Source organism: Orussus abietinus, unplaced genomic scaffold (assembly GCF_000612105.2).
Source record: "Orussus abietinus isolate OABI.00-Male unplaced genomic scaffold, Oabi_2.0 scaffold1, whole genome shotgun sequence".
NCBI lineage: Eukaryota > Metazoa > Arthropoda > Insecta > Hymenoptera > Orussidae > Orussus > Orussus abietinus.
Window position 1 is genome coordinate 3,601,846 of NW_019396017.1, and position 13,625 is coordinate 3,615,470.

Below are 13,625 nucleotides of genomic sequence, written 5' to 3' on the forward strand. Positions count from 1 at the left end.
CATATCGATCCGGCCCGGAATATTTATTTTATAGCGGCGCGTACGCATTCCACGTACTTGGCTCGGGCGATATGTTCCTCCTGAATTACGGGCAGTACGCTCCCAGGGTGGAGGCCTCCTCCGAGGCTGCCACAATTTTGCGAGTACATTTCCCCCCGTCCGCGTTGATCCTCTCTCCGGTAGACTTCTCGACAACGTGATCGAGCGTTTCTCCTCGCAGGTGAACTAGGCGAGTACGATCCGGAGATCCACGAGGGGAACTACATCTCGGAGCACAAGCTGCTGCTCAAGCAGACCGAGACGATCGAGGAGAAGGCCATGGAGCTGCACCAGACCCAACTTAAAGGCTTCACCCCCGAACAGGCGGAGACCCACTTCCTCAGGTTAGCCTCGCAACTCGATACCTACGCCGTGGACCCTCACCCCGTTAAGGTAAGTGCGTTAAACCGCCCGTGAAAGTTTTGGATCTCACCCGTGGACTGTGGACATTGAGCGAAATATTATATTCTTAGTCATTCCCAGCAGAAATAAGCGTTTACTCCCGGTTTAGCGATCGGTGCGGACTCACCTGCCGGTGAGTACATTTTTCTCGGACGCACCGAGAGAGCGACCAGGAGAGTGTACCAGTGATTACCAGGCAATTAGTTGACGCCGGCCCGATTGGAAAGCGAGTTACTCCCAATTGCATTATCCCGCCTCTTCGAATTGTCCTTTCCTTTAACCGCTCCCTAATTACTCGGTAATTGTCGCCTGGACTGGCGCTCCATTACTTATCGCGGACTAATTCCCGGCTCGTCGGTGAGTCTGGTTTTCGCGTGGTTCCATGGAAATTCGGGCCTGGTACCTTTCTTTATTTTTTTTTCCTTTTCACCTAGAGTAGCAATTTTTAAGACGTTATCAATTTTATCGACATCGAAGTGGTCTTGGGGAAAATCTTAAAGGTGCAATCCCTGGGTCAGAAGGCAACGCGTTTGGGGGCGAGTACATCTCGGAATTGGACCATCTCGGTTTATTAGATTATCCTTTCCGCCCAGTTTCTCTCCGTCCAGTGTTATGGTCGCTATCTCGTTAGTTTCGCCAAAGCGCTATACGTGCACTGCCGGAAACGCTTAAACGGCGGAATGAATTAAAAAATGGTCCGTGCAATCCTTTTTTGCCCTCTGGGTCGAGGTTTTCGGGAATCTCATCTTTCTCGTTTTCTAGAGGAACGAGCCTCGGGTGGGTCTTTTTCGTCGATGAGATCCGCAGGAAACGGAAGTTGCCAATCGAGTATCCGCAGGGCGGGTGGTTGCATATCGACGGTTTTTATTCATTTATTACGTATCTCCGAGCCCGGCCACTGAGCATGGGGAAATCCACGAAAGTTTATTCTCCCTCGTTCCGACTAGAAAGACTCGTTCCTCGACAACGTCCAAAGTTTGAGGTCCGCAGTCCTCGGACTCCTCGTGGATTGCGTGCGCGAGGGCGCAGGGATCCGAGAAACTTTTTCCGAGAGACGAGGAACGAGATTGTCGGCACAAGTTGGCCCCCTCCTCGTTCCCGGGATCCTTCGCTTCGTTTCTCTAAATCTCACTTACTGCCAATTTCCAGCGTCCCGACGCGCAAAGTGGGCTCGAAAGGCGTAATGGCCCGATGGCGTGATCGGGACTGCAAGTGATACGTCCAGCTAGTTCGCGATTTCCTTTCGTGAGGATATCGCTTCGGCTCCTTCCGCTGGAGCCTTTTATTACGTTTCCTCCGGGTTCGGTAATTCCATGGCGAACGCATTTCACGTCTGACGGACGCACATCGCGCGCTCGATTCGATCATTTAATTTCAATAATTCAGATTTAATCGTCATTCGCGCCTACTCGTCGTCCGCATTTCTGAGGCAACGTCGCGGGTCGCGTTAACGCATTGCCCGTGGAAACGGATTTAATATCTCGGGCTCGTCTTGAATCTTGAGATGTGCCTTCGCCGTTTCGGCATGATTTACGGCCGCCGCGGAACTGCCGTGCAAAAGACACCGCATAAACCTAGGTGGAGGTGAAATCGAACGTTATGAATCGCAGTCAGCTGCACCTGAACCCTGCCCTTAATGATGCCGCTGCAGCTGATGATGAAAACGGCAGGACTAAAGGCTGCATCGTCGCATATCGCTGCGTTTACTGTCGTCATTTGCGAGCACATGTCACGGTCACGGATCGTAATCGACGTATGATGGCATTAAACTCTGATCGCGAATGCCGGATCATTAATGGGACTGTTCGAGACGTTAAGAAGTGGATTCCGGGATCTACGGCTTGTCCCGGCAATTTGCATAATTCATCAATCTCCGCATACCAGGACACGGCGCGAACAGTCAAGATAAATTCCAGTGACACCAGTCAAGCAGCGGATCTGAATGCGCCGATACGCGTGCGTAAATATGCGCACGCGTATTGCCATCCCGTAATTGTTGCGCCACTGGCCGGTGATAATGGCTCGGGTAAAAGGCACGTAATCGCGTTTCGATACGTTTGCCGTCAACGGATGGGACGTGGGTGTCACGGTCATGGATAGTAGTCGACAAATGGTACCGTGAAATTCGGTGCACGAAGCTGGGGGGTAATTTTAATCCCGTTCTGGAGTATTGGACGAAGAGGCGCCCCCTGACCCGCGGTCCTCGCCATGACCTATGACACGGGCTTGGACCTCGCGGTGGTCGCGACCCTCGTGAGATGCTTTCGTTTTTCGGATTGCGAGGTACACGCGAGGACGATGCAAAAGCGCATTCCAGATATAATTGTCCGATATGCGTTCCGCACAGGTGCACCAACACGCGCGCTTTTCATTACCGTCCACCCTTGCACCTGTACGATCCTCCAGGGGTGTCGTCCAGGATTACGAGTCGCGGCGTCGCCCCTCGTTGCACGTTCCGCCGAGATTTACGAGCGGAAATAACGGCCGATATTCTCCGTGAATAACGTGAAGGCGATAGGACGATTTTTAAGACATCCGCACGCACCCGGAACCGACCGACGAGGTGGATCACGACGTCGCGACGTCGTGGGGGCTGGATCACGATTTTGGGGAACGGTTGTCGATAAAGAGACGGGGAACGAGGTCCCGGAGACGGTAGAGGTTTGGCAGATTCAGAGGAAGTGGTCTCAGTGTCTAGGGTACTCCGAGAACATGAGGCTTCGAGCTGTGCTGTTGTTCGCCCTGTTGGGCTTATCGGTGGTGGTGGTCCGGGCCCATCCGATCGCTCGTCCTGAGCCTTCGGCAAAAGAGGACGATGGCGCCTTATCGGACCCCGAGTCAGGCGACGAGGACCTTCTAGACGCTGGTCCCAATCCAGGGGTTGGTTCATCCGGGAACAAGGCCGAGGTAGGTCCCTCTGGTCCCAGTCCTGATGCCACCGAGGATAAAAAGGGGAAAGGAGGAGGTGGTAAAAAGGGCGGAGGAGAGGAGGATTGCGACGAAGATGATGACAAGGGTGGAAGTGGCGGAAAGAACAAGGAGAAGAGCAAGAAGGGCGGTAAGGGTGGTAAAGGCGGCGATGACGAGGATTGCGACGACGAAAAGGAAAAGGGTGGCGGAAAGGGCAAGGAGAGCAAGGACAGCAAGGACAGCAAGGACAGCAAGGACAGCAAGGACAGCAAGGAGCAAGGACAGCAAGGACAGCAAGGACAGCAAGGACAGCAAGGACAGCAAGGGCGGAAAGGGGAAGAGCGGAAAGGGGAAGGACGAGGAAGATTGCGACGATGACGACGACAAGGACAAGAAGGGCTCCAAGGGGAAGGATAAGGATAAGGATAAGGGTAGCAAAAAGAGTGGCAAGAGTGGGGGCAAAGACGAGGAAGAGGACTGCGATGACGACGATGGGGCAGCGAAGAAGAAGGGAAAGGAGAAGGATAGCAAGAAAAGTGGCGGAAAGGACAAGGGCGAGGAAGACTGCGACGATGACGACGGTGGAAAAGGGAAGGGGAAGAAGGATGAAAAGGGAAAAGCGAAGGGCAAGAAAAATTAGGGTGATTAAGATCGGGACCAGGGGAGGAGAGATTATTTTAAGAAAAGTCGAAATCCCGGCTTCTGGGAGAAAAATACGGCAAGCGGGAATGGTCGTCGGAAGAGAAGATGGATTGAAATTCCAAAAATGGAGAAAATCGGAGGAGAAGAATTCAAGGTTGGCAAAAATTCCAGGATGAGGGATCATTAGAGACATGCACTAAGTTTAATCGAGTTTTCTTTTATATCCTATATTATGTATACGTCAATAAAGTATTGTCTGCATGAATCGCGTTGTCGTAATATTTTTCTTCGTCTCATCTGTTTGGAATTCCGAAGCTCAGGGAATTTTTGTTGTCGTAAAATTTTATGCTACGTGTCGCGAATAGTGCGCGCACCATCGTTTGTACATTTTATCTTTTAAAATCTCTCTTCGAGGCCATAGATTCGAGAAGACTTTTCCTTTGACCTGAAATAGAGGATTTACGGGACTCCTCGAAGAACGCGCAAAGAAAAGGATGTTCCAGAAACGGTTGATCTACTACCCTTTTCTGAATAACCCATTCGAATTTTCGATGGCGCCTTTGCACACGCGAGTCTTTCTTAGAGAGAAGGAATTCTAGGCTGCAATATTTCGGGAAGCTCCGAACGGCTTTTGCCGAGCTGTTCGCAATAACGCATATCATTTAGCGAAAGCTCACGCTCCAGTTCTCTTCGCGCTTATTTCTGCCGCTCGTTTTTATTCGAACGTGCGATGTAGTTGTCGGGAGTATATCGCGGCCAGGGCTTTTTCGGCAGTTCTTTTTTCCCTCTGCCACCAAAATCGGCAACATTTCACACATTCTTTTTCCTCACCCGACCGTATTCCAATTTTTGCGGATCGACTGCGGAATTCCTGCCGATGCGTCGAGGAACTTTTCGAGATTGCGTTCGGGCAATCCATTAAAAACCATCACTCGACATTCTGATTTCTAAATTTGGTATGGAGCCTTTTTCAACGCCGTTCCATAACGGCGCGATCGATTGAAAAATCAAGCGAAACCATTAAGGGTTTGAAGAAAGGATTGCCCTAGAAGCGCTGAAAATCGTAATCGCTTCTGGGGTCCTCTTCACCGTTTATTCTACCTCGCGACCGGATTAACCACAGTCGTGCTTTCTTTGGGACGGGCTTTCCTCCATCTCCGTCGGCTTTCATTACCAGGAAAATCAGTCGCATTTCCCTCTTCCTTTGCACCCTTTCAGCGTACCCTGCACAAAAGGCTGAACCGACAGGAATTACTCTTGCAGTCTCCGGCACACGCGATTAATACCAATTTCCTTTCGACTTTGGTTCCCTCCATTAAATTTATCGACGCTAAAGTGCACGTTATTCGACATTTCACCAATATCAGTAATGACTCGATAATGTATCGGTGAAGTTCTGGTAGTTATCCCTGGCAACGAAGCACGCTGATAGAGGATGTAACCAAATTCCTGAGGGATAGTGCCACTCGTGGAACAACGGGCCCGATGGTAATCCCATAATGGAGGGTAATCGATTACATCGGAAACCATTGGTAAAAGTGGTGAAAGTAACCGGTAGGAGTAACGTCGTTACTTCGTTAAAGCTTTGCTCCCACTTTTTACTCCTCTTTCCGCAGATTTCGGAACGAGCTTGGTTCGAGGTTCCCTTTACGAAGCCTTCCTCCTGTCTCCTGGTCTAATTTTTTATTTTCCCGGCAATGCCCAGGTTGCAATTCCTTTGGTGACGTCTCTTTTTCGTCAGCTTCCGTTGCTGAAAAAAAAAATCGCTCGTGTCTTCCAATTTTATTTTCACTTCCCTTTTCTTGCTTCCGGATCCTGCGTAAGCCGGAGGGCTCGATCCGTTCTCGTAATTATTGGAAAGCAGGATTAATGGTGATTTCATGTTCATTGGGATTCGTTCCATCGAGTCACTTTATAATGTATTGGGGAATTTGCCGTGTTTCTATCCAGCGACTCGGTATAATCGACGGAGATGTAATCGATGGAAATTTGACTAGCGTGCGCCCAGATTTCTATGAGAAAGTACCTTCATCACTGTAATGGCTTCGTATCGGCTTAACTCGCGCATAACGTCGTTACATTATAACGATTACATCACCGAAGGCTTATTTTGCTAACCGAATGTGTATTACGCTAAAGATATTTAATCTAAAGCTATCTTACCGTCTAACTTTATTAATCACTTAACTTTTCACGACGGGAGGCAAAGAGGTGGATTAGTCAACTTTGGACCGATTTTCCGGGAGAGATGGATCTTTCTCGTCAACTCTTCTCTCTCCTTGTTTCAGGATCACAAAGGTACGCAATTGTATCTCGGTATCAACCATTGTGGAATCCTGACGTTCCAAGGCTCGAGGAAGACGCATCACTTCCGCTGGCCGGAAGTGCAAAAGATCAACTACGAGGGGAAAATGTTCATCGTTCATTTGACCATCAACGAGGTGAGTTGATCTCCGTTAGAGCATTTTTTTTTATCTCTTTATTTCAAGCCGAAGGGGTAGGTCTTCGCAGCATTTCGAGTAAATGATTTTTATGCCCGGCAGAATTTCCATAAAAAAAATCTTGCACGACTATTTCTTACTCGCGAGTGCGACAGTCGTTATGTCCTACTTTTGTGTTTAATTATTTTAATCCATACCTTCCGCTCGGCTGAGATTGCAAATTCCCCTGGTAATAGCATACGACTTCCCGTTTCGACCCGACCGCAGTAGCGTTTTTTTTTAAATTTACTTTTTTTGTTTCTCTTCAGCGTGAAGATACTCACGTGTCATATTCTTTTTCTAATATTTCGAAATGGAACTCCTTCGTATCGAGTTTTCGCAAAAACCTCAATTCCAAGGATATGAGAAAATGATAACGTGTCATTGATGTATTACGCCTTTAATATGCATGAACGTATGCATATTCATTCTATTTCTACCGGCAACAATTATTACGTTATTGCTTATTAATCGTTAAGACTCTTCGCGCAATTCTCGTTCGTTGGGAGTCTTCGGCTCTTCGCAGCCTTCGCAATTAATTCAGAGAATCTGTGTTTATAATCGGAGCTTGCATCATTGCGGCATTATTTTGCATTGCATCAGAGTTCGTACTTTGTAGTGGCCACCGACGTCACCGACGAGAATCCTCGAAAGTATCGGTAATCCTCATTCATGTGAGGCCGCGACAGGATTATTGGTCGCTTCACACGTGAGGCCTCCGGTCTGTCCTTAACCTTCGCTCTTAATTCAACTATTTCCACCGTCATTCCGGATGCGATATAGACACGTAATCCCTGTCTGCCTGCTACTTAGCATTAACCATCCAAAGGTCGAACACTAAATAATGAAAATAATGCGGAGGGAATTAAAAAAAGTGCGCTGCAAGTCAATTACCAAAACTCCCTCCGAACTGTCGTTTCAAGTAATGATTTATTCCCGCAAGTGGGACGTTTGTAACATGCGACATTGAGAACGGCGAACCAAAGTAATTCTATTATTTTTTCGTTTCAATGCATCGATCAGGACTTGAGGACGAAGGTGAGTCGTTTTTAGGGGCTTTATATTACTCGTGGGCAGAAGATTTACGTTTTAGAGTACCGATACATGGTAGATAGAAATGCCGAGTCCTCGTTGCGAGTTAGTGGAAGAGGATACAATAGTGATCCCGTAAATTTGTCACCGATCCTGCAGCCGGAAGAACAAGTCGTCGAATCCGGAAAAATTGGCAATCACGACTGTCGGAATAAATTCAGCCGAACGAGGAGCAGATTCTCGTTGCTCTTATTTTCGTTGCATTACTCGCTCACAGGAGGCACCGTTGATTTAAGACAGGGTAACAAAAGGAAATTAACCAAGTGAGCGTGGAGTCGTTTCCGGAGATATAAAAATCCCGAATTTCTCCTTGCCGAATATTCAAGCTCAAAATCGAGTCGCCCTGACAGGACTATACTTTTTTTTTTGGAGCTAAAATCCTGCTCTGGCATTTTATTTTCCGTAATTTACTTTTAATAAAAATATATTATTGATACTCTTGGAGTACATTGTGCACCTGTAACGAGGTAATACTTGGTCGGTAATCGATACGCTCTACGTCACCTTAAACTTGCGATGCACCATTCCAACTTCGTTTATGGGACGTTGCGAACCAGATATACTTATTTGCCGGTCGGAAGTGCCGACCTTGCAACTTGAACAGGCATTTTTTATTCAATGACGGACTACTGAAAGTTTCTCTTGGTAATTGAAAGCCACGGTCACTCGTCTTCTTCGAAGCTCGGATCGAGGAGTCGGTCAAGCGCTCGATATCGGCCAAATATCGCGGTCGTGTCGTGATAAGAGAGCTCAGTCCTAGTTCCTTAGTTTTCAGTTCGCTGATTCCCTAGAGCAGAGCCTGGTCTTGAGATAGAATTTTCTGCTGGATTTTCAGAAGAAGCATACCGTCGGATTTAAGTGCCCCACGGGCTCGAACTGCCGCCACGTCTGGAGATGCGCCATCGAGCAAATGCTGTTCTTCACGTGAGTAGAAAATAGTAAAAAAGCTCAGACATGGTCCGAAGTATGCTCGAGAGAGCTTGCATGTCTTAGATCTTGCTCGGTTAACGATCCACGAAGACAGCTCACCTCTTCCCCTCTGGATCTAGTCAGAAAGTCTATGGATCCAGATCCTCCTTTTTTCTCATAAAAGCCTTGTTTTTATTAACCCGAAAAATTAATGCTCAAGTACGGGCCGCCAAACAACCAGGCCGGAGTTAATAATTTCGGGCAGAGAGAAACGTGGAATTTAAATACCAACACTGAGGGCCGAGAGAAAAATCTTACTTGGCGGAGGACAATTTAATTATTCCGCCATGCTGCGAAACCTTAGACGCGTAATTATACTCCGTGCAAGTGGTTAAACAGCTGTTTAATTGCCGCGAAAAGTAGGTACGGCAGGGAGGACAATGGATCGCGTTTACTTGACATTCGCATTAAAAAAAAGAAAAATGCTATTCACGCATCTAACGAAACCGATGAAAATAAACGCCGCATTGCCCGATTTCGACGTCCATTTATAAAATCCAGAGTCGTACTCCATTATTGCAACGGGCGTAGATTTCTCTCTCGGCGAGTTTCCTCTGGAGAAATTCCCGGCGCCATTACGAATTTCGTGACGATGGCATCGTGTTATTTGGCCGTCATCCAAACGATGGAACGAGTTGCCCACTCGAACCGGAAGTTGGATGCGCGAGGAAGGGCACGCGTCCCGGAAGAAAGGAAAGAAGGGTGGAGCGAGCGTGAATACTTGTTGAATTTCCGAAATTGAAAGCTCCGGAGAGAACCCACGCTTGGCTACTCCCGGGACGAGGCGAGTCATTTATACCTTTTTAAGACACCGACCGGATACAGGGACGATACCACGCGGATGCAAAGGGGATTTTTTTCCCTCGTTTCTCGGGAATTCCCAAAACACCGAGGAGCGCGCCATTACGAGCCATTTTCAACCCCAGGTGACAAGTTTACGACGGCAGGCGTTGCTTATCCCTGAACGCCGTCGCTTTATCACTAAAGTACTCGGTGACGGTATTCCCGGTAAATTTCTGAGGACAATTTAAATAACCGCCAGTGCGAGGTATCGATTCCCTCGGTCGAGACTTGGGACCCGAGTCTCAATTTTTTTTTTTTCACGTACGAACAAACTCCCGGGAAAAATCCTGCATTGTTGCAAGGTCACGTGATTGGCCAACGCTTGAAAGTCTCGCGCGAAATTGTCCACTTGGCTTGCGAAGACTGATTGGATTAATTCGAGGATCGAGTTTCTGGCAGGACGTGGAGGGAAACGGAAAAAGAAAGGAGGCTCGTCTCGCGGAAATCAGGGTCGCGATTCGAGCGAGCCGAAGTTGACCGGTCGATCGGTGCGCAGCTTGCCCAGGGCATCGGACGCTCCCGTCGTCAGCGGAGGGTCCATATTTTCCTGGGGGACCAAGTTCAAGTACACCGGCAGGACGGAAAGGGAGGTCCTCGAAGAGACGGGTCCACTTCGCAAGGAGGAACCTCCGATTCAACGCTGCCAGTCGACCGGACTCAGGAGAAAGGCCAGCAGCGTGCCCGCCACCCCCAGCACTCCCAGCCAGGACCTGGTGGAGATCAGTCAGTATCCCCCCTCGTTATCCTGGACCATTCGTTAATCAATTATTGGCTGCCGGTTATTTGTCATTCTTATACGTCCGTTTCTAAGCGAGAAGACTGAATTTTGGCTCTGCGTCGAAAAATTTGAAAATCTTTACGATAATTCACTGTAGCACGCCACGAGATATCTTCCACGTCGCTCTCGGAGTTGCCTGTTCGTGTCAGCCGAAAGGCACGTTATTACTCATCCGTTTGTCGTTTTTCGCCGCGGCGGAAGGAGCCGAGCGATTCCTTCTCTCGTCCTTTCGAGCGGTTTCCGTGACACGCGTCGGTCACGCGGATCACAGTTTCCCGGGTATTAACGACCCGAAGCAGGTACTTTGCTCGGTCTATTTCGACCTCGCGTTTCTTCCCCGAGGCCGCCGATTCCGTTTTCCTTGTTTATCGCGGAGAGGATAGCGACTGACGGATTAATATCCCTGCGAACGCTGCCACCGGACTTGCCATGTCGGGAGGTTGGACTCCGTGTGCCGCTTTATTCGCTCTATCGATTTTGGACACGCATACGGGACGTTTTCCGCCCGGAGAGTGCATTCCGCTGCGGTCGAAACGCACCGTTTCCGCTTCTGTCGCGCGACAAGCTCCGAGGGGAGCTTCTCGATTCGAAGAAGTGCAAATTGAAGGACTCTCTTTTCTATTATATCAGGGATTTCCCCGGAGAATAAACGACTTAAAAAAGACTGCACGCCACTTTTCCGTCCCGTCGATGGAGGGAGCTTTTCCAGATTTTACCACCCACGGTCTTGTGAAAGCACGCTTCGGGGAGGAATTGTGTTTGCGAAAGTTTGACGCGTAATCTCTTTCTCGTGCGAAGGAAAGAAAAGGCACGAAATAACCTTTCCGTCGATATCAAATTTCGCCTGTCGCTCCTTTCCATCGCGGTTCAATCGCAATTTCCGTTTCAATCTCCAGGAAATTAATCGAGGTATCGTTCGAGGACTTTACCGACACTTAGCCTTCCGTAAACAGTTTTAATTGCTTTTCGTCCACGAGACCGAGAGAATGCACCTTGATGAAAAATACCTAGATCGGGATTTCATATACTCATCCGCGAGACATGGACAACTAGGTTTTACAAAATTCAAGCTTTGTTAAAAAAAAAAAAATTTTGGAAAAATCATACCACTCTTCGTTTCTCGCGTGGGGAAATTTTAACGGTCCTAGGGATCGTTTCTTGTCAAAGGACTAGCTGGTAACTATTTTCCCACGATTGCAGGATACTCGAGCTTGCCAAGGAGTTGCCACAGCGCGGGATTGGACGGTGCCGGAATGTCCGATGGCGGAAGCGGCGTTCCTCTGAGCTCGCCCTACTGTCCGGACAATACTCTGCCGCTTTTGGAGACCGTATCCGAGGACCAAGAAATCCATGCCAAAAGAAATAACGGTTAGTGCCACCTCGGCCTCGGAGTTTCCTGCCCCGAGGCCCCGTCGGTGCACTTTGGAAACTTTGGAACTCTCGTCGCGATTGCGACCGCCCTCTCGAGCCGAACCGTAGCTTCCCAAACCGAATCCGACGAGAATAAGAAGGTCCCTTTGTTTCGGAGACGTTGAACCTCCGTGGGCCCCTTCCCTGGATTACCTCGTCGAGTTTGCCGGACGAGTTGTGGTTTACAAGCGGAAATAGACCTCGTCAGAATTCCGTTGTATTTTCGGACCAGTTTGGATTTGCGTCTTCGACGGACTCTAATGGAGGCTGGAGGTAGTGCGATTAAATGGATTTTAGGAGGACTAAAATGAGACTAATGAGAATTTTAAGCTCGGGTCATCCAAGAGGCCCATCTAGTTTCCACACTTTCCTCCTTTAAGGCCTTCTCGTTCTCGAAGGAGTCTCTTGATTTTGTGCTTCGAGAGGTCTGCGATGTTAGAGATCGAAAGTGAGGCCGAGCGGATGCCTCCGATAGTGCCAATTTCATTTAAATCTAATAGACGCTCTTCGATGGAAAATCTGACCTCCGAGTGTCGAGGATTTCCGGGGAGGCGGAAGTGCGGTTTCTGCCAATCGAGGGTCCCAACTTTCTGCACCTCGTTAATTCGCTTTCCTATTAAGGCACGTCCAGGCGTCCGCTCGGCGGATTTCGGCCGATAAAGTGAACCGACCATAACGTACCTCTTTTCGCCGATAAATTCCTGTATTTTCTGGATAAGCTGCATGTTTGGACTCATAAGATGCCTGGAATTGTGATAAGTGCATGAACTCGAGGCTTACGGAACGAGGCTTCTCAAGTATTTATTAATTCGCAGAAATTGACGTTCGACGATTCCACGACAAAATTACATTATTTGTAATTAACGCCGCCGTGCCGTTGCAACGTTGTTTAATTGATGTCTGAGGTTGGATATTTTATGCCAGACCGTTTATACAAACCGATCGATTCGTTTTAGAATTTTAGGAAAATCAAGGACTTCATTGGAAACTGCCATCGTTGGGCAACTATACGTTCCGTGTCGTTTGCGAGCTCGTTACCATTCCGCGTGCATTAGCATATCGGAGAACCCGTTCAAAATGTCGCCCTTTGGTCCCGAAGGCATTAAATCTTACAATTCAAGGAGCTAAACAACGCTCGGGGCAGAAATTTAGACGCGAGTCGTCACGGTTTCCCTAGAGCGACGTCCCGGAAGCCTCGAAGCCGTCCTCGTCCTTCCTGCAGGACTCGGCGGAGTCCGCGACTACGCTTCTTTCGCTTTTTTAGTCTTTCATTTGTTTTCTCTTCCTTTCTGTTTTTTAGCCGTAGACGAAAGTGATACGCATGCGAGTGCCACCCACACGACCTCCGTAAGCCAGGGCAAAAAACTGAATTTCCCAAAGAGCACGTTGAACCGACCGCAACCGTTGTACAGTCAAAAGATAGTGATAGGCTCCGAGGAGCTGGCGGGGCGGAACATCGATAACGTCGTCAGGCAGAAATTAAATTCCCTCGAGAAAAGCCCCAAAGTGGTGAGGTCGACCGCCCTGATAATAAAGACCTCGACGGCGCCGGCAAAGTCCAGGTCGAACGGCTCCTTGGCCCCGAGGCCCCGCGAGTCCTTGGAAGGAGTCCCGAGCCCGTCCATGACCAGGAGCGCGACCTTCGCGGCCTCGAGCTCGAACGGCTTGAAGGTAAGGCAGATCGACGGCCGACCCGGGTCCTGGGAGGCCGCGAATCCCGAGGCCAGGAGGCCCGTCAACGGAGCGGTCACGGTAAACCCAAAGACGGGAACCCTCGAGGTGCCAAGGAGCGAAAAGACGCCAGACTTTAGGAACGGAATCGACTCCCTTTGGAGGCAGCCGAGCCGCTCAGGTAAGCGCGCCCTAGAGGCCGGTCTCTCGCTTCGGTCGTTTACCGTTTACCGTTTGGCTCTCTTTCGGCCCTGTCTTTTTCTCTTATGATTTGCGTTACATTTGGCATGGGTTCGCTACTGGTTACGCGGAGGAACCGAAAGGATGGCGCACAAGTCTCGGACCGGTCGAGAGATCTCTTCTCGTCTAGGTCCCGGGAAGACGCGCCC

General features: G+C 49.1%; 1 protein-coding gene across 1 annotated transcript in view; it reads left to right on the plus strand.

Annotated features, from left to right (window-relative positions):
* The window catches only part of LOC105698023 (FERM domain-containing protein 5), a 36,671-nt gene that overhangs the window by 16,267 nt on the left and 6,779 nt on the right, over positions 1–13,625 (plus strand). Inside the window, exons 5-10 of the mRNA XM_012421852.1 lie at positions 221–432; positions 6,282–6,434; positions 8,401–8,489; positions 9,874–10,100; positions 11,356–11,523; positions 12,866–13,417. Coding sequence (XP_012277275.1) covers positions 221–432; positions 6,282–6,434; positions 8,401–8,489; positions 9,874–10,100; positions 11,356–11,523; positions 12,866–13,417 — 1,401 coding nt within the window. The remainder of the gene's footprint in view (positions 1–220; positions 433–6,281; positions 6,435–8,400; positions 8,490–9,873; positions 10,101–11,355; positions 11,524–12,865; positions 13,418–13,625) is intronic.